At 38.1% G+C, this 21,652-nt stretch overlaps 1 protein-coding gene and 1 long non-coding RNA gene across 7 annotated transcripts in view; both read left to right on the plus strand.

The window, feature by feature from the left end:
- Positions 1–17,042, plus strand: part of LOC103044549 (sorbin and SH3 domain-containing protein 1) — an 86,600-nt gene extending 69,558 nt beyond the window's left edge. For 3 of the 6 annotated variants that reach the window (XM_049481775.1, XM_049481774.1, XM_022684559.2), the window contains 11 exons: positions 1,878–1,963; positions 3,576–3,743; positions 3,947–3,993; positions 4,148–4,262; positions 4,379–4,504; positions 5,794–5,988; positions 6,213–6,767; positions 7,960–8,058; positions 8,994–9,178; positions 12,321–12,427; positions 12,597–17,042. In XM_049481775.1, coding sequence (XP_049337732.1) covers positions 1,878–1,963; positions 3,576–3,743; positions 3,947–3,993; positions 4,148–4,262; positions 4,379–4,504; positions 5,794–5,988; positions 6,213–6,767; positions 7,960–8,058; positions 8,994–9,178; positions 12,321–12,427; positions 12,597–12,664 — 1,751 coding nt within the window. In that variant the 3' untranslated portion in view covers positions 12,665–17,042. The remainder of the gene's footprint in view (positions 1–1,877; positions 1,964–3,575; positions 3,744–3,946; positions 3,994–4,147; positions 4,263–4,378; positions 4,505–5,793; positions 5,989–6,212; positions 6,768–7,959; positions 8,059–8,993; positions 9,179–12,320; positions 12,428–12,596) is intronic. The other 3 variants (XM_049481777.1, XM_049481776.1, XM_049481778.1) reach the window with 2 other exon arrangements.
- Positions 17,043–17,601: 559 nt separating this feature from the next.
- Positions 17,602–21,193, plus strand: LOC125803025 (uncharacterized). The gene is made up of 4 exons (XR_007440078.1): positions 17,602–17,861; positions 19,901–19,928; positions 20,767–20,957; positions 21,091–21,193. It is a non-coding gene; the product is annotated as an uncharacterized LOC125803025 (long non-coding RNA).
- Positions 21,194–21,652: the final 459 nt, after the last annotated feature.

A 21,652-nucleotide genomic window follows, 5' to 3' on the forward strand; every position in this document is an offset into this window, starting at 1 on the left:
GAGAACTGAAGAGTGGATTGAAACTATTATGCTTTTTATAGATTTAGAGAGATTTAATAACACAACGTCCAATCAAAATACAATGAGTAAAGTATAGGTCTGTATACATTCAGAACATTGTGTTACTCAATCAGCTTATATACAGTATATATATATATATATATATATATATATATATATATATATATATATATATATATATATATATATATATATAAAACTTTGGAAAAAAATAAGAGGCCACTTTAGTTTCTGAATCAGTTTCTCTGATTTTGCTATTTATAGGTATAGTTTGAGTAAAATGAACATTGTTGTTTTATTTTATAAACTACAGACAACATTTCTTCCAAATTCCAAATATGGCTATAGGCTATAGAAACAGATCCAAGATTTAATATGTATCCTGGATCATGAGTAGAGTAATATTTTAAATGACTCAGAACATACAATGAAAACAATACAGTCAGTATCCAGGTTCTATTATTTTATTATTATTTATAATTGATTATAAATTGATTGTCAGTTACTTCACACGGCCTCAAGTCTTTGTGTTTAGACTGGTCACACCACTGGTCCTTCCAGGCTTTGTCCCTCATCTGGCAGTTATGATGATGCTCACCTGTGCTGAACGTGAGGTTATTCAGCTCTAGCATGCAGCATTCTTTCCATTTATGTTTTACAATGTGGTGTCTTCTGTAACATTGGTTATAGGAGAGGAGGAGGCAGATATACACAGAGAAGTTTAGAGAAATATACAACTTTTTTGCAGGTCGTGTGATAGCAACAGTGCAATTAGCACTGAATTATCTCCATCCAAAAATGTAAAAAATAATGAAACACAACAAAATTGTCCTTATGCTGGAACTAAGTGTGCACTTCTAGACTGCCAGGTAATCAGTGAAGCTTGTAGGAGCCTGACAGGGACATGACCAGTCCAAGGAAACATTGCCTGAGGCCATGTGCAGTAACTCACTGCCCAAGATACTAAAGAAAATCTGACAGATCTAACAGATACAGTATATCATTGATTCATAAATACTATATTGTTCCAACTAAATTAAATCTTCGTTTTTTTCCTTATAATTTTACTATGTTATTTAATGACATAAAACACAACTGGATTATTGTTTACGTGATAAACCTTTGAATTGCATTTACATGGTAATAGACATTAAATTATATAACATTCTATAGAAGATTTACTGCTGTCCTGCCATGAATTATTATAGCCCAGACATCAGATAAAACAAAAAAACAGCATAAAATATGTGCTTTAATGAAACACATATAAAAGAAAATTTGGTTTATTTCTGCAAAAAACATGCAGCATCTCTGTTTCATATTGACTGCAATGATCAGCGCTGATGTTGGAGCATCATTGTTGCCGGTTTTACATTGGTCATTGTGATGTTTCTGTATCATACATCTGCATACTGTAAATGTAAATGTAGTTTGCCTCATGTAATGAATGTTTTGGAGTTTTCATTCATGCATAAACTCAGACATTTATATAAGACATTCCGATTATCTAACACCCAACATTCTTTCATGTTTCTTTACATACTTGTGCATAGGTAGATTTTAACATGGTCTTAGTTGCAATCTGATGTTTGCAATGAATCAAGCATGCAGACCATTTGTGTGTTCATGTAGTTTAGTGATCCATGCTCTTGTTTTCTTTCCGACTGCATTATCCATGTCTGATCCTGAATAACTCTCTTCATTAACTTTGTAGTTAATGATTGTGTGGTGAAAGTGTTGACGTTGTGGTGGATAAGCATGGCAGTGCTCTTGATTGCGTATCCTCTTTATTACTCATGCTGTAAACGGCATCACCAGATTTCATTTTCTGAGTTTTCCGGCTTTGTCTTGAACAGATTCCGAATCCTCACAACCATTAAGTCAAGGAGAGCAGGGAGATAACCCAGACGAGGTGGTCCGCAGACGATATGGAGACAAGGAGGTACAAGTTCTTTCTTTTAGATTTAGATTTTAATTTAGGTAACAGAATAAAAGTAAAAAGAAAAACAGGAAAGTGCTCCCACGCCCACTCATCAGAAATGTCAGATAATAAAAAGGGGGGGAAGAAAGGAAAAAGAAAAAACCTCAGCAGCACATTTATGCACATATATGTTTTTCACTGTCCAGTTTGAATATTTTGGCCACCTCCTTATTTCACACTTCTACACGGTTTATCACACTTTAGACTGTATTCCTTGTGTTTATTCATAGTTTATCCTCCTTCACTCTGTTCTTTAATGGTCAGGACCCCACAAGATAGACCACCATAGAGCAGGTATCATTCTTACACAAGTGGATCAGATACAGCAGTGCTGCTGGAGTTTTTAAACACCTCAGTGTCACTACTGGACTGAGATTAGACCACCAACAATGCACTGTGATGAAGGACTAGAGGATGACCAACCCAGACATTGTGCAGCAACAGATTCAGAGCTTCTGTCTCTGACTTTACTTTATCCAAAAGCAACACCGCTATTGACACATTTGAAATTTTCAGTCTTAATTTAACACTAAAAGTGTTGATTTAACACTAGCAAATGTACTGTGTTAGTAGTTCTAATAGAGCAGACAGTAAGTGAACACAGTGTTTTAAAAATTCTGTGTCTGATCCACTCACTGTACCATTAGCACAAGAGACTTTAACACCTCATACACCAACACCATGCCAGTAGAGTCGCTGCAGTGCTGAGAATAATGACCCATCACCCAAATAATAGCTGCTCTGTGGTGGTCTATCCTGTGGGTCCTGACCAATAATACAGTGAAACAGAGAAACAAGAACTACAGTTTGTAATTATAGAACTACAAAGTGCTTCTATATGATCAGTGGAGCTGATTTTATAAGATGAACAGTAAGCATAGAAACAAGATAGCGGTCAAAATATTCTGTCTGGACTGTGAATGAACAGTACTTGTTGGAAATGGAAATGGTTTGAAACGGAAATACTGACATTTAAGAAGTTAATGTTCATTTGTCAGGAACAGCAATGGTTTTCTGGGTAAATTTGACCTGATGCATGTTTAATTATCCAAAAGATGTCTGAAACAAGCAGTGTAAATATTTAATTGCTAAGTCAATTGCTAATTATTCTATTAGTATTTGGTGTAATGGTGTTCCTCACCTTTAACAGGTAATGGTTCAATTAGGATTATTTACTCGTTTTTCATTAAAAAAATACATGTTCAAACCTTTTCAATGTTTCACTACTTTATTAGTTTTGAACATATAAAACACAGTAGTTTTACATAACATTAAAACATGACATTACAATTTTGTTTTATTTTTTGTTTGTTTGTTGTCAGGGGGTGGTTGCAAATATGTGAGATAAACCATTTTCATATTAATTATTGATTACACTAATTAAGGCAAGCAGAAGAAGTTTCATATGGAAAAAATGCTTATAACTATTTTTCCTAGATATTTAAACTGGGTTTTAAAACGGGTCAATTTGACCCAGAACATGACAGGAGGCTTAAAGAATCTTCAAAGTAACCTAAGACCAGGTCCATTCATCATAAACAGCAACATGATGACAGCTATGATATATTTGCAGAAAATTCTGGAGGAGCAGAGGCGTCTGAAGCGGGAGCAGGAGGAGGCCGACATAGCGTCCCGCAGACATGCAGGCCTGGTGCTGACCCATCAGCAGTTCATCACCAATGACCGCTTTGGGGACCTGCTTACCATCAACGACGCGGAGAAACGAAAATCCGGACCAGAGGTGACTGACTGACACCATTAACAAGATGACTTTTCCCTTTTTGAGGATGTATGGCTTAAGTGTTTCCCAATATGTCACACCGCGACTGTGGGACAGATAGCTACATGACAGCTATGATGTATTGCGTGTATTATTTTTGACAGCAGAGATGCTGTGCACCATGTTCCAGTTTCAAGCGACTGTGTGGCTTATGTTGTTTACAGAGGACACCTGCCCTGGCCCTGTTTAACTTCAAAGCAGAGACTCTGAAGTGAGTGCAATAATAAGCGCTGTGTTTACTTTACCGTGATACAATGCTAGGGTTAACTTTTAATGCAGTTTTATGAAATAAATCATTTATTTCATGACACCTAAAATGTATTAAATTGTATTTTCAATTGAAAAGTACTATCTCTCATTGTCAGGGAACTGCCGTTTCAAAAGGGAGACATTGTGTACATCTATCGGCAGGTGGATCAGAACTGGTATGAGGGAGAGCATCACGGCAGGGTCGGAATTTTCCCTCGCAACTATGTTGAGGTTAGCTTGCCCTAATTCTTTTACTTTGTATTAATGTAAGCTTTCAATTTGTTTAGATTACACAGGTTTAATAGTAATTAATCACATGGTTTCTCACTGTGCTCCTGTCTTTTTAGCTCCTACCTCCTACAGAAAAAGCCCAGCCTAAGAAAAGCGCTCCAGTTCAGGTGCTGGAGTACGGAGAGGCCATGGCCCGCTTTAACTTCGCTGGTGACACTGCAGTGGAGATGTCTTTTAAAAAGGTAACATCTGTACAATCTCTATGGGCAATGGATATTTAGTCATCAACCAAATGATTACTTGTGCCATCAGTGACGCAATTTTTGTCAAGAATTAAGTAGAACTTCTATATTTAAAATTCTAATATACTTTACCACACAATTAATGGTATTAACCATCTGTCCATCTTCTCTGTCGATTGTATTCATGCAATACTGTGCAAAGTCTTAAGCATCTGGAAAATATACTATATTTCAAACTACTTACATGAGCAGCTAGTGTTTATTAACCAAAAAACGCATTCATGTGATTCATTGATGCCCCATTTTACAATTTACAGCTTACAAGGTCTGTTTCTAATATCTTGGTACCAGATACGACCGAGCACCTTCAGAGGTCTTGTGGAGTCCATGCTTTGAATTGTTCGATCTGTTGTGGGGGAAAAAGGGGGATTTTGGCAATATTAATCAGGTGGTGCTAATTTTATGGCTGACAGTAGATAAAGCGCAGAGACAAGTCACATTTCTAGTAAACACAATAATACGTATTTGCATAGCCAGTAACTTAAGCTTTAGTCAGAAGTGGAATTAAAGTAAAAACTGTAGTTACTATACTAATAAATAAAGTATATTAAACATATAGTGTATGAGTGATCTATATCTTAGGTGTTTAGTGTGTTTAAACCCATAAGAGCCTAGAACCATTCTGAATATTGATGCCTAATCAAACATTGAATCAGATAAATTCATTGAGCAGTTCACTCATGTTTTTTTTTTATTGTGGGAACATGACTTTAAATATTTTAAGGCTAAAATCTTAATGTGACATAAATAGTACTACAACAGGTATCTGTATTTTTAAAAAAAATTGTTCCAGAAATCAGGTCAATACTAGTTATAAAGAATGTAAAACATTTCATTTAAGTGTTTGAATTGTTTAAATGGTTGGGACAGAGCTGCAGAAGCTAAAAATACATTTTAAAAGGAGCTAGTTTTATCTCCAGCTCTAACCCAGCACTCCTACATTTTGTAAATAAGGTGAGATTAACCAACACATATGTCACCATGAGCTCTTTTGGGTTAGTTGGAATTGTAGAACAGTGTGTTGGTGTAAAATAGGTCTGGAATGCACATTATATTATAATAATTGTTGTAAACAATATCACAGGTGTTTTATTAATTGTAAAAGTGTGTAGTGCAGTTACCAATAGCCTTAGCAGCATATAGTTTAGTCTAAGAGTATTAGAATTCTTTACTATGTATTTTATAAGACTATTTTGGCTGTACTATTTAATCTGTAACTTTTCCTGCAGGGGGAGCGCATTACACTGATTCGCCGGGTGGATGAGAACTGGTATGAGGGTAAAATCTCGGGCACCAACCGGCAAGGCATCTTCCCAGTCACTTACGTGGAGGTGCACAAAAGACCCCGTGTTAAAAATGGAGTGGATTTCCCTGATCCTCCTCTCAGCCATTCACCACATCGCAGCACCAACGCCTCGCCACAGGTGAGCTACACACTGTTCCTGAGTCCAGTGTTGGATTGGTTCTCAGGATCAGACATGGGAACCAGTTTGGCTGTGGATAAAGTGGTTTGTTGAGGAAGTTCTGTTTATGCTCATTGTTTTCATTCATTGTTTTATTTTTTAATGCTTCATTCTCTCTTTCCTCTTTGATCTTCGTTCTCTTCTTCCTGTCTGTCTTCCTGACCTTGGTCCACGTGGACCCACAGCCACCACGTAATCGCCTCACCACTCCCCCTCTGCCCCTCCCCCGCTCTCCTCGCCGCTCTGTGTCCCCCGAGGTCCACGCCATTTCCAACGAGTGGATCTCTCTCACTGTGGGCGGGGCCGGCTGCAGCCCCCCTGCCGCACCCACTCCTCCACTCCCACCCCTGCCTAGCTCCTCCTATCGCCTGGGCGAGTACCTGCCCCCATCCCACTCTGCCAGCCCAGTGCCTCCCATCACCGGCAGCCCCTACTGCGTCTCTCCTGCGGCCTCACCCTCCACCTCACCCCTGCCTCCTCCCTACCCGCCCCGGCCGAGCTCGGCCACCCCGTTCCTCACCTTCACCCCGCCGCAGGGCGAGGACTTCCTCCTGTGCCCGCCCTCGCCCCGCCTGTCCCGCAGCCTGAGTCCATGCGGGGGCGCAGGCCTGGAGGGCTGGCTGGGTGGTGGGGGTAGCGGCAGGTTGGAGCAAGAGCTGCAGGACAGGGAAGGGGCGGAGCTAGACAGGGTCAGCAGCCTCCGCAAGGCTCCGTACAGCTGGAGCAATAGCCCAGCCGAGGTATCTCCTGCATGGTGTGCAGTGTTTATTCCAGGTGCAAACAGTGCTGTAGCTAAACTAACATAAACTTAAGACTTATTGTATATGTATATCAATTAAAGGACCCATATGCAGTATATCATGGATAAACAAATGTATGTTGTTCATTTAGTCAAGTCTTCAAGTAGTTTTATTGTCAAACCAGGACATACAGAGAATTTAAATTACGTTACTCCTCTTCCCTAAAATTACAGCAAGTACAGAAAATAACACTATAAGTATTAAAGGATGGGAGACACTATATGTATACATCTGCATACATCAGCTTATACAGATAATTTACAATGAAGTGATAAAGAGTGTTGTTACTGCAGATATTCTAGAGCAGATGGTCTTGTAAACATACATTGTTTATAAATTATTATACATTGTTATAAATTGTTGTTTTACACATTAAACCCCATACACACATGAGCAAGCTTTAGAAGAAAAAAAAACAAATAGGACAAAATAAAGAATATGGGCCTTTTAAAAGAAACAATAAAAGGAGTTAGCTAGTTGCTTGTGTAAACACGCACACTTAGTGCAAGACTTTCACCTTGTGAAAACACGTTTGAGGATGGAATAACTGCATGGAGATACTGTATAAGAGTGCTGATTGTGTTGAGTTGCTTGGGTGCCACAGTTTTTTTTTTCTATGGCTTTTTGCAAAACTTTGCATGAGTAGATATGAGTAAACATACTGAATAATGAATTATGAATTTTATTAAGTCACCTGCAGGCTGTTGCAAAGATCTGAATGTGAAACAAAACTCAACATTTCTTCATAATGTTTAAAATGTTTGTACTGTATATGTCACTGTTTGTTGATTTAACAGCACTGGGGTTCCAATTCTAATTAAACCTTTAAGCTTGAGTGTGGACTAATATTCATATTGAAATAAGCTCTTCTGTTTTTTTATTGGTTGATGTATCTGCAGGTGTTCTCATTTTGTTTGTGACTGCAGTTGGAAATGTGTTGGCTGTACTAACTCTCACTCCCCAGCACAGCGCTGTGAAGTTGTCGTGAGATACAGAACAAAAAGCATTTGATGAATTGAAATCACAGTTCAATTTCAGTTCAGGTTTCAGTGTAGTGGAGTTTCAAGACAACTTCTAAAGCTGTCAGAAAAAAGGAGCTAAATAAAGCAATTTTTGTTTTTTTTCCACTCAGCCTATGAAGAATGAAGCAGACTACCATGGGCGATCTTCAAGAAGTCCAGTCATGCTATTCGACATCCAGGATAGCAACATGAACGCCAACTCCTTCACGGTAACACATCCATAATGCAGATGAAAATATTAAAAAAGACCATTGAATGATATATATGTACATTGTTAAAAAATTATATTTATTTAGTGTTTTTTTAAAGAACCAGTACACAAAAAAAATGCATTTTTAGACCCTGTTTACACCTGGCATTAAAATGCCTTCAGGGTAAGGGTGGGCAATATTAAAAAAAAAATAACAAACACACAGTGAGCACACGTGCCTGAAGCATTAAGCAGCTAGTGAGGGTTTAGGGCCTTGTTTCGGTGGCAGTTTACCAAGTCTGGGTATTGAACCCAGAACTCTTCATTAGTAATCTTAGTATTTACACCCGTTCAGAGCTGTACTTTCTGCTGGCCTTTCTTATGACCGTGATCTGACACGTGTTAATGTCAGGTGTGAACAGGGACTAAGATGTTTTTTTTTGTCTTGTTACAGGGTAGTTCTATATTGGTTTATTACCTTTTGTATAAAGTTGTATATAAACCCTTTTAAAATTGTCTCTATATTGCACTGTTGTTACGAGTCAAAAATTTAAATCATATCACTTCCTCCTATCATCAACCTGAATCTATTTTTCATTTCTTTCTCTCTAAAGATTTCTAATATTAAAAACTCACTCTTTTAATGCCTGCTGTAGTTCTTTCTGTATTAGTCCTTGCATCTGTAAATCTGTCTAATTCTTCACTCTGCCTGTCTGGACTCACTCTCCTGTCTTACTCTTCCATGCCTGTTCCCCGGATCCTCTCACCACACTCGGCTTTGGTGGTATTAATGGACAACCCTTCTTTTCTGCCTTGTTACTCACTGGACTTCCACCCCTATCTCCTCTAACCTGCCTGCTCCTTCCTCTCAATCTCAATCTTCATCTGACTGACCATTCCTGACCTTTGCTGTGTGGACCGTCCTCCTGCTGACCCCCCCTCCACCGTCAAAAGGAGGCGGTGTGTAATGAGATCATGAATATAGCAGAGACCTCAGTGAGGTACTGCAGTACTTTGTCCCGCCCCTTAGACTCCGCCCACAGACTGATGCCCCACCTCAGTAAACACTCTCTCATCATTTCCCAGCAACCCCAGTCCCAAAGCAGCAGCCCCGAACCTGGACGCCTGAGCTGCGGCATGTGAGTAGTACCCGCCCTAATGTGTGTTTATTACCTGTGTGCACTGTTCATTATGCATAATAACACACTTCATAAAAGTCTGATGAGACTGATTGATTGTTTATGGCACAATAAATTAGACCAGATTAGAACAATGAAAAGTAATGTATGCAGACAACACCAGAACAATTTAAGCTCCCCAAGATCCCTCCTTCTGTATATATGTCTGAAATTAGAGGTGTATCAAAATTGAAATGCTTAAAAAATTGTAACATTTGGCTGGAAACCAAATACAAAATATGGAATAATAATAAAAAAAAAAATTCACAAGTTTTTATTATTTTTGCCAATTTGTAACAGAACATAAATGTAACAATCAAATGAAAAGCAATTATAAAACTACAATTTATATATATTTATATATTTATATATATATATATATATATATATATATATATATATATATATATACATTTTGAAGCCTTTTTAACATCCCAGCAGGCTTACCAATAAAGCACACTGAAAGTCATTTTTCAGTATAAATTATTCTTAAATATACCTTTTCACTTATTCCAGGTGATTTTTGTCCAATTAATTTGGGTTGCGAAAAAAAACTTGAAATGCCTCTTTTTATTTTGCATTTTGTTTAATATATCTTGCTCAGAGCCTGTTGTACCATATATTGTGTAAACGAGTAAATCCTAGATTAGTACCATAATTGTGTGAATAAAAGAAAAAAGAGAAGAGATTTTATTACGATTGTTATTTATTATGCTTTAAATTTAATTCAGAATAAAGCTATTATATAATGGCTTGCGAGAAGTCAGAACCTATCAGTGCAGTCTGTAATATACGTATAAAATAAAAAAAAATTAACAGCAAGTCAACAGTCAAGTCAAGAGTCAAGAGGCTTGTAATGTGTAATGAAATTACGTTCCTCCGGAACCATGGTGCAACATAGAACAGCAAGCAATAGACAACATAAAGTGCAGGAGTGACAACAGTGCAACATAAAATATAAACTCATAACACAAAATAACAATAAATACAAAAGACAAGACAATTTAAAGACAGGACAGTGCAGTACCGATATGGTATAATAGAGTGTTTAGTGAGGATAAGGTGCAGAGATGTGAAAAAAACAAAAGCAAATATAAGCAAAAACCTTATATTTAAAAAAAAAAAAAAGTCATTTTACAACAGGGGAAAAGCACATGTAAGTCGTTTATTTATTAATCATGAATTCAGACACAATAAATGTAAAAAGAAGAAGAAAAAAAATAACAAATTGATGTTTTTTTGCATTAAAGCAACAATACACAGTTGCATCTCTGAGCCACCAGAGGGCATCATGAGCAATATTTATGTAACAGTGTTTTATAGCAGTGTTTCTCAATCCTGCTCTGCTCATTTTTGTGGTTTCCCTGCTTTATCACACCCACTGATTTTCTATGTTCAGATGTTCATTAACTGACTGGTTGAATCAGGTGTGTTTGGTTAAGTAAAAGTAATAAATGCGCAGGGAAGGATACGTCCAGGACCAGGTTGTGTTATGAAAACACTTAACTGCTTTACAGAGATCATGCAGGAACATCATTCTTAAAGGGGTTATGAATTTAGCAGTACAGTCATTACAGCTGAGGAGAGTCCCTTCATGATTCACTTGTGTGTATTCTGGCAGTGTTCTGTAGTGATGAACTTCTGACTTCTTACGTTCAACACACTGAGATTCAAAACATGGAAAGTTTTTGATACTAAATACCAATGATGCTTAAAAACAGGCCATAGAGCCGACTTAAAACTAGCCTCTAAATAAAACAATCCACCCTTATGGAAAAATGAATCAAATCAAAGCACAAGTTTTCAAATGGAACTTGTTCAGAGTTGAAGAAGACTTGGAGCTGCACTGATCTCACCATGGGGTTCACTGTCCAAACAGTTCTCTGTCCAACTATGTGTGCTAGCTCTCTTCCAACTATGCATCATAACTTTTGATGTAGAGTTGACGCCAGTCAGCCGACAAAAACACATGTATCTTCTGTTTTTGCAGATATCAGATCCTTAAGTCCTATAGAGTAACATCAAATTGCTAAATAAGATAAACTATGATATGTATATAAAACTAAACATCACACATTTATCATTAATTCCCTCATATACACTTATTGTTAAAAAAAATAATTCCACCCAGCAGTGATCAACCAACAGGAACTGGCGGGTAGTCATGCCAGACTGTCATGAAATGATTTAGAATGGCAGATGATGGATGATCTACAGATGATGGGAGGTCTGTGAGTGGAGGCGTTGATTTTGACCCCAAGAGCAACAGTTTGTTTTCTGACATCATACATCCAAAAGGCCTGGTGTCATGGTGTTCGGTTCAGTTTCGTTCGATGCCAGATCAGCTTCTTCATCACAGGACACCATTAGGAACCTCTACAACTCCATGTTGAGATGCCAGACACACTACTACATTTATATGATTAATAGTTGCCAAAACGGTTTACAATTTAAATTTTTTTCTGACTGATAATCTTAATATTTTTTCTGAATAGCATTGCAATCTCACAGTTTTTAGCCCTATCCAGGATTAGTTTCTCAGGGGGACGTCTGTGAAAAAATGTTTACATTGCTCCTCAGGAATAAAACTCTTGCATCCGGACTGCAATTGAAAAAACAGGAGGACCAATAAGTTTTTTTGGCGTGGATCTCTGTGGAAACATGCGCCCAAAGTATAATTATGGTGTGTAGCAGTGGACAAATAGCTATTTTATTAAGCGTGAGGTGACAAAATTTAGAGATATGCGTCCAGACGGGAATAAAATTACCTGATGACCACGGAGTTCAGCAAAAAACAGAGGACGTCTGAGAAAAACACATTTACATGGTAGATCCTGATGAGAATAAAAGCACAGAGGACCCCCATAAAAGAAAAAAAAATACCCCAGGACCCCCTGAGAAACGAATCCCATCCGGATAGGGCTTGATGAGTGTATGGTGAGTATATGTTTAGACAGAACACAAAACGACTGAAACAGATTGAGAATGAGAAAGCTACAGTATCTGCCTGCTTCCTCAACACAGAACAGCTTGTGTAATAATGACTCTACACCCCAAGGCCTCCATGTGTCTCATGTTTATGACGTGATGTGCTGCCATGCAGATTCCAGGCCCTGTACAGCTACGTGCCACAGAATGACGACGAGCTGGAGCTGCAGGAGGGAGACCTTGTGAACGTCATGGAGAAATGCGATGACGGCTGGTTTGTTGGTATGTCATTAGTCACAGTGCTGGATGCCTTACAGACTGGGCCTTATAGAGTTACAGTGCTACTAAATCAGTCTGTCTGCAGAACCACAGCCCAGCAACACAGTTCCCTGCCTTCCCTTGCGTGACTGGGACTCATTACTCTTTTTTCTGTGTGTGTTTATCTCTGCAGGTACATCCAAGAGGACAAAGCAGTTTGGAACTTTCCCAGGGAACTACGTAAAAGCCGTTAATTTGTAACACGTGAAAGTGAATGTTCTGTATGTAGAGATTCTAACATTATTCTTATAGCAGCCTATTTTGGACACCATTACCAATGAGCTGAGGGTATGCTTGTGTTATTTTTGTAAGCCCACCCCCTTCAGTATTGTATCAGGCCTAGGTGAATGTCCAGGTATGTGATCAGTAAGGTTTGTGGCATGTCGGCGAGGGTTATGAGGTAAAGCAGAACTGTATCGGCAGATAAAACATATAATTAAATTGAATAAATTAGAATGTAACATCTTATAACATATTTAATGATTTTCGTTTGTAAGAAAATCATATATAAATTATGATTTCCCTTTTTCTCTAAGGAAGTGCTAAAAGCTCCTTTAAAAAATGTTAAATACTTTAATAATTATTTTTTAAATATTTAAAACCATTCTTTTTATTATTATAATTTTTTATCACTGAAAATACTAAAGCTGGGGCACACCAAATTTTTACTGCATCACATACCTGACATTAACATGGTAGAGACAATTAACTCTGAAGACTAAAACAACATGGAAGACTCACAACAGTTTACTCTGCTTTGAATGTATAGGGGCTTTGCAGTGTGTTGTGGGGGGTCGCAGTGTGGTTGAAGGCACTTAAAGGCAGTTAAGAGATTGGTAATTGAAGTTGAAGGTTAAAGGGCCGGATAAAGGTCAGTGAAACATGCAGAAATGCTTCATTTAGTACTGAAAAATGTAAAAGAGGAGTTTGGGCTCACTATATACCTGCTGCCTTTGAGAAATACAGATTTATGGGGCGCGATTTATTTAACATTAGTGTGGTTTAAGCTTTGTTTGATACAGACGTGGCCTCCAAATGCACTGAAAGCATTGGGACGCTGGCACTGATGTCTATGTGAACTATGTCTATGTGGCGCACTGATCAGGATGTTTTCTGGATTTTATGAATTTGGCTTGACTAAGTGACACTAAGTGACAAATGGAAGCTGTTACAAACTTCCTAACCTGATTCAGGATGACTTTTTTATATTATGATGAAGATGATAATGAAGGTTTCACTGATTTATAGACTGAAAGGCTGAGTACAGCTCAGATTTGCGCCCTGAAAACATCCTGATTGCCTGAAATCCGTCCAATACAGCTTTATTTTCATACAAACAGAGTGGAAAAAGAGCATGTTCATTATTTCTCATGTGTCTCACATTTTGATGATCATAATGATCATAATGAAGTAAGCTTTCTGTTGAAATCTAAGTCACGGTAAGGGACGACATTAACTGTTTGGTTTGGTGTCAATAGATCAGCTGATACCTTTGAAACACTTAGCACTTAGCAGTGTGACTAACGTTGCATATTATACTTGCAGTTGCAAAATGTAAGTACACGCAACCAAATACTGTTTATTCCATCAGGCTTGTACACTGCAACAGTGTCTTAGGGCCAGAAGAGAAGCAGACCCAGGGTTTTTTGCATCCATAGTTCTAGAATAATGTATTTATCATACAGCATTTTGAGAACCAACAAAAAAACAAAACATTAGTGGGTTTCCATCCAGATGTTTCACAAAAGTTACGTGCAAAAATAAAATAGCTAAATAAGTTACTGTATGTTTCCATTCGCTACAGTTACACAAAGATACTTAGGCTATTGTGATTAGCAGCAGGGTTTAGGAGAACATTTTACATATTACAGTCTTTTTATGGCTGTATATTTTTTGCAGTTCAGAGAATTCAGGCAGTGCAAACAGTGGTCCACCTAATAAGGGCTGAAATCTTTCTACCACACATCTGGGAGTGCAAACACACCAGACAGTTCTGGTAGAGCAGTGCTCTTTAGAGTCTTTCCAATCACTGGCAACCCATCCCAGCTGATGAGAGAATCCCCAATGCTTTATACAAGCTGCACATTGTGTAGAGTATAGAGTATTGGGACAATGTTTGGTGTAAGTCTAAGCAATAAGAATAATGATACATCAAATTATGGTACCCACTGAAGATGCGTTCCATTGAGGTTTTTCAATGTTTGGATGGGGTTGTTTTTTGCTATTTTTTGGAACATTTAGTTTTTTTGCACATTTATAAAATTCACTAGAACTTTAGTGTAGCGTGGATAAATATCCCATGATCTTATTCTCATAATCTTGCAATATACTATAGTTTATATTGACATATTCTAGAAATATGGAGTTAAAATGACCTTGAAGGTGGCCCTAAAACACTGTTGCACTGTAGGCCAACATGGTATAATAGATTTAGTTTTTTTGGGGTTTTTTTCTTTGAAGAATGTTGTGAGTATGAAGAACAGCATGCATTAACAGATGTTTATACTAGTTGAATCTAGATAATCATTGCCAGCTACATCAGACAGTGGTGTAGGACACTCGGTAGTGTTGGGAATGTGTGCTCCATAATGAAATGCCGTACCTCCTTCCAATCTTGAAGTGCCATTTATATACGAGTAAGCTACATTTGCTCCAGTCCTGGACGCAGGATACTCAACCAACTATTTATAGTGTTCACGCGAGATGCGTTTCCTCTGCTGTAGCTGTATTTTCTGTTGTGGTTTCAGTGAAAAAGAGGGTAAAATAATCCATTTACTCAGTAGAACTGTGGTGAAGATGTGTCATGCATGGGGTTTTTTAATGTCCTGTGACAAACATGGAGTGTTTAAGCTCTGCTCCCTGCAGTGGTGTGCAGTCATGGCAGTGTGTGAGGCGTGTGACACCAGAGAGATGATGCTCTCTCTTGTACAAATACATAGAAAAACCCACTGACTTATAAAGTGAAATAAAGTTGCTTCAGATGGTTCAGATGGAAGAAACAAACACTTTTGGTTCCATAAAGGTAACATTTTGTAAGGTGTGTCAGTGTGAGAGACCTTTTAAAGGTTTAAAGAACCATCATTTGTGGTTCTTAGTTAATTTAAAGGTTCTACACTCATACACTTTACTAAATCCTTAAAATAAATGAGAGCTGATTCACCAACCAAAATGACAAAATTATAAAATGATGTATTTTTCATGAATATTCTGATATTTACAATTGTTTTTTATTTCTAATCATTATAAGAGCTTACAAAAATACATACATTTGATTTCTGATTGATACGTTGTGTCCCAATTGCATATTAATACTCAAATAAGTAGATAACTAGATAACTGTCAAGTTAAGTATACTTAAAATGGTGTTGTGACCATGGACACTATGACAGGAGCTACTCACGTCTGTTAGCCGCAGGTAATAGAAGTACAAGTACAGCAGCATCTATGGCTGGGGAACTTCCTGCTTGTACAAAACTGGTTAATATGTCAATATTTTTTTGTACTTAGCTGGCGAATCCACACCAATAATGAAGTTTTTAAATATTTCTAGATATTTGGAGACAATAGGAACTTTTTCAACTCTCCTTCCTCCTTCCAGTCACAGTGGGTGTGGTCTACCCTCAGTTTAGCATATATACCTAGTAGTATAAGTGTGTAATGATATGCAATTGGGACACAACCATATTCTGTTTGTTAGGATTTATATTTCTTAAGAGAAAATGTTCTCGGTAAGTCTTGGTAAATAATTAGTATATGATTTTTTAAGGTACCATGGTATCACTCAAACATCCTTCTGAGGCACCTTTATTTATAAGAGTCTGTGATTCTATCACTAAACGTTTAACAAAGTAGATCCATGACCTGAACTACAAAACAAATCTGCCATTTCACCAATTTCTCCATGATGAGTTCTACATTCTGCATTACACAGCGTAAGCATCTGAATATAGTGTTTTGAGAAACCTGTGCTTTGGATACGAGCAAAGGAAGCGGATCAGTTTTCTCCTTTCGTAATTGTAAATATGTATAGAATAAATGAATGATTGAATGAAAGTGTTTGAAGTTACAACAACCTCTATGATCATAGCAGTTTATATTACATGAGAAGAGTTTTGAGAAGAGCTGCTCGGCACAGGCGGTCAGGCAAGAGAGAGAGAGAGAGTGAGTGAGTGAGTGAGTGAGTGAATGCGAGGATATCTGACACTGTGTTAGGACTGAGATGCCTTTTTTTGTCTCATGGCTTCATTTTTAACTGTGCCTCGTTTTTCATTTTGCCTTGATTTGTTACTTTGAAGGATATGAAGATTGTTTTAGCACACAAGTGTCACGGGAGACAATTACGGAGATCCGGAGACTGCAATCACCAGAGTTTATTACTAACGCGTGTGACGTAATAATGCCTGTAGTGCATAAAGACGATGATGTGATCTTCCACGTGCAGAGGCTCACCTTGCAGTTGTTGTTGTTTTCCTCTTTTTTTGCGGTGCTGTTACAGTACAATATTGGATTTAAAACGCACTATTTACTGCTGTGATTTCATTATTATGCAATATTTAATAAACTATATTACAGCTTTTGACTCACCTGTGGACTGACTTTTACATCTCAGTGTAAAACCGCACAAAAAAAAAGTGTTGTGAATTTTTTTCTTGGGTTTGTTCCAGTTGAGACACACGCACACAGAATGTAAATAAAGCTAGAAAATGCAGCTGCTCTGTATTGTGGTTGGTAACACACACACTCAGATATACACCTATAGTCTGGGTCAGTAGGGGTCAGTGTTACAGCAGTGGTGGGGTCAGAAAAAATAAGACAGTCAGTAGGTGTCGGTTGCAATCAACAGGAGTCATAAGAAGGTAGGGGTCAGAAGGGTCCAAGTCATGTGTCAGTTACAGTCTACAGCAGCCATTATTAGTAAATAGAGCTTAGTATGAGTGAGTAGGGGTCAACGTGATAGTAGTATTAGTAGTAGGAATCAATAGGGGTCAGTAGACACCAGATGCAGTCAGTAGCAGCAAGTATGGGTCAGTTGAAGTCAGTAATTTTTAATTGCAGCAGTAATTCAAGGTAAAAGTCAGCAGGGGTCAGTACAGGTCACTATGGGTCATGGAGGGAAGCTGGAGTCAAGCAAGTGCTCGTGAGGCTTTTAAGCCCTGAACGACGTCTCACAGGCTGCAGTGCCTCCAAGGCTGCAGCCCGCCTCTACCAGCTAAACCAATCAAATAACAGGAAACTGGAATCCCGCCCCATGAGAACACAGCCAATCAGATTAAATCAAGGAATTTCGAGCGCGCAGTTTCACTTTATTTTCTTTTTTTCAGTGAGCTAGCACAGTATAACTGCTACATTTTGGATTTTTGGAAAGGCTGCTGGTCTGTGTTTCTACAGTCAACCACTTGTAAGTACAGATTACCTTCTGGTGAACAAAACTAAACTTTGTTGGAGACTGTTTTTTTTTGTTTAGCAGATAAACTGCAGTAGGGAGTTCATCTGACTAACTACATGTTTACAGTGGCATAAGCTAGTGCTATTTTCTTATATCAGACAGACTATGTAGGGTAATTCTAGAATTTAATCTCTTTAGTGAGTAGACTTCAGAACAACCTGTGTATTTCTTTGTAAATTTTAGAATAATGCCATAGTAACTATTTTAAAAAGCTAGCTAACATTTACAACCTCAAAGTCTGATGCTAATGCCTTTCAGACTGCATATCAGTTATGTACAGCCTCAGAGGCAGGCGGTGACGTTGATGCCTCTAAAGCTGTTAATTATACATTATGTAATAATAGTCTCCTTCCAGGCTGTTAATCAGTTATGTACAGCCTCAGAGGCAGACGGTGACGTTGATGCCTCTAAAGCTGTTAGATATACATTATATAATTATAGTCTCCTTCCAGGCTGTTAATCAGTTATGTACAGCCTCAGAGGCAGGCAGTGACGTTGATGCCTCTAAAGCTGTTAATTATACATTATGTAATAATAGTCTCCTTCCAGGCTGTTAATCAGTTATGTACAGCCTCAGAGGCAGGCAGTGACGTTGATGCCTCTAAAGCTGTTAGATATACATTATATAATTATAGTCTCCTTCCAGGCTGTTTGTCAGTTATGTACAGCCTCAGAGGCAGGCGGTGACGTTGATGCCTCTAAAGCTGTTAGATATACATTATATAATTATAGTCTCCTTCCAGGCTGTTAATCAGTTATGTACAGCCTCAGAGGCAGGCAGTGACGTTGATGCCTCTAAAGCTGTTAATTATGCATTATATAATTATAGTCTCCTTCCAGGCTGTTTGTCAGTTATGTACAGCCTCAGAGGCAGGCGGTGACGTTGATGCCTCTAAAGCTGTTAGATATACATTATATAATTATAGTCTCCTTCCAGGCTGTTTGTCAGTTATGTACAGCCTCAGAGGCAGGCGGTGACGTTGATGCCTCTAAAGCTGTTAATTATACAGAGTCTCCTTCCAGGCTGTTAATCAGTTATGTACAGCCTCAGAGGCAGGCGGTGACGTTGATGCCTCTAAAGCTGTTAGATATACATTATATAATTATAGTCTCCTTCCAGGCTGTTTGTCAGTTATGTACAGCCTCAGAGGCAGGCAGTGACGTTGATGCCTCTAAAGCTGTTAGATATACATTATATAATTATAGTCTCCTTCCAGGCTGTTTATCAGTTATGTACAGCCTCAGAGGCAGGCAGTGACGTTGATGCCTCTAAAGCTGTTAATTATGCATTATATAATTATAGTCTCCTTCCAGGCTGTTTATCAGTTATGTACAGCCTCAGAGGCAGGCAGTGACGTAGATGCCTCTAAAGCTGTTAGATATACATTATATAATTATAGTCTCCTTCCAGGCTGTTTGTCAGTTATGTACAGCCTCAGAGGCAGGCGGTGACGTTGATGCCTCTAAAGCTGTTAGATATACATTATATAATTATAGTCTCCTTCCAGGCTGTTAATCAGTTATGTACAGCCTCAGAGGCAGGCGATGACGTTGATGCCTCTAAAGCTGTTAGATATACATTATATAATTATAGTCTCCTTCCAGGCTGTTTATCAGTTATGTAAAGCCTCAGAGGCAGGCGGTGACGTTGATGCCTCTAAAGCTGTTAATTATACAGAGTCTCCTTCCAGGCTGTTTATCAGTAATTTACAGCCTCAGAGGCAGTCATATAAAAATGATAAATAGTAACTTTGCTTTTTTAATTTTATTTCTAGTTGTTTTTAAATGGAGCTTCCCTAGAATAATTATTATTCTAAGTACTGTCAGACTCCATGTGGTTTATGATCGGGATCAGATATTAGGAAAACTTCTCAACACTTCAGGGGATTTCACAGAATTATAGTTTTTTAGGTTGCTTTGTCTCTTAATAGGAAAATATTGATGTATTATTTTGTATTATAAAATAATATGTATTTATGTTCTTTTTAAAGATGGCACCCAAAAGAAAGAAGACAAATGGTAAGTTTTTTATTTTTACTAATAATCTGCCCATAGAAATGTATCCCTGTATGTAGTACTAAGGTTAGTTTTTAAGTAAAAATCAATCATTTATAACAGTAAGCAAACATTTATTTAATTACTTATTTTTTAAATGTAGAAAATGGATATTAAATCAGCAGGAGAGTCAGTGTGCATACTGAATACTTTGTTTTTCTCCAGTCTGCAGTACTCAGACAACCAAACAAAAGAAGAGCAGGGTCTCCTGTAATAGACAAGCTCAATCTAATTCATCTACTGCTGTCCAACCAAGTCAACATTCTCAGCTCTTTCTCACCTCTCATAATATCCTTCCTACAGTTCCACCTATATGTCAGACTACCCTACCCTCTGCTACATGCCAAACTTCTCCATCCATGTCATGCATTCAGACTACTCCACCATCTACATCACTTCATGCTGCTCCTAGCACACCTACTCCACAGATTATCCCATTCACAGCTACCTGTCAGACCACTCCCAACCCGTCACAGCCTACCCCTTCCATATCTACTGCTCAAACTGGCCCACCTACATCCACATCTCAGACTAACACTTCTGTATATACAACTCAGATCAACTTGTCTTCCACAAGCTCTCAGACCCGTCCAGTACCTCATAGTAATATCAGTTTCCAAGAAGTAGAAAGTGTTTTAACACTTTCATTTGGTCGAAGACAGAAAAGGTACATTTCAGTAAAAAACTTTAGCAGTTCCTTTATATTTCTTGTTATTTATGTTTTTTCCCATGCATCATGTTGTGTTTAAATGTATTATTAATGTGACATACTTAGCTTGTTGTTACCTTCCTAAACATTAAGATACCAAGTGACAGTGGACGAGTTGAGACGAAGAGTTGGGGCCCCGGAAAATATGTCTGCAAATACCCTCGTCTCCTACCTTCGTGTTGATAAGAACAAGAAACAGGAGTTGAAACAAAGGCTTCAAAATGCGGGTGTCAGCCCTGGACCTTTAACAAGTGTGGTGTCAATGTGCTCAAAATTAACTGAGGGTAAATTATTTTTATAAGTTAAATTAAATCTGTGTTTGTTTATAACACACCAAAAAAATAGTTCATGATGACAAATAAAAAAAATATATAGTAATACTTGTTACATTTTTGTCCTTGACTTTTGTTGTATTAGCTGAAGCTTGTGAGCTGGCAGACAGCTTGGGGAAGATGGCAGCAGCTTACATTCCAGATGACATTCAACTCATGGAGTTAGCCAACAAGGATGTTGCACTGGGGAGACTGTGGTGGAAAAATAATGACAGGAAGAAAGAAATATTCAGAGTCTCTGAGTCTTGATCAGAATGAGTAACAAGATTTATTGAGAAGCCACACGTAATGAATACAGAGTGAACTCCTCCCTTGCAAGAGGTGCCAAGCTCTCTTTATACCTTTTAGATCCTCCCATCCCTTACTTCCCAATTATGGGCACAGTGCCACCATTGTGACACGTCAACTTCTTCTGACATGTGATATGACATAATCCCTTAGTGAGCATATCAGGCTGGTTCTCAAAACATTGCAAGCAGAAAGGAAGATGACCCTGGCGCCAGAATTTGTAGAACAACTGTGACGTGCATTCCTTAACACATACACATAGCCAGATAGAGAAAACTCTTACTCAGCATTTCAAAAAAGCTCACTGAGGGTAGAATGGTCACAGTACACATTATCATCGCATAGAACAAAAAGTAATA

This window comes from Astyanax mexicanus, chromosome 7, assembly GCF_023375975.1.
Source record: "Astyanax mexicanus isolate ESR-SI-001 chromosome 7, AstMex3_surface, whole genome shotgun sequence".
Taxonomy (NCBI): domain Eukaryota; kingdom Metazoa; phylum Chordata; class Actinopteri; order Characiformes; family Acestrorhamphidae; genus Astyanax; species Astyanax mexicanus.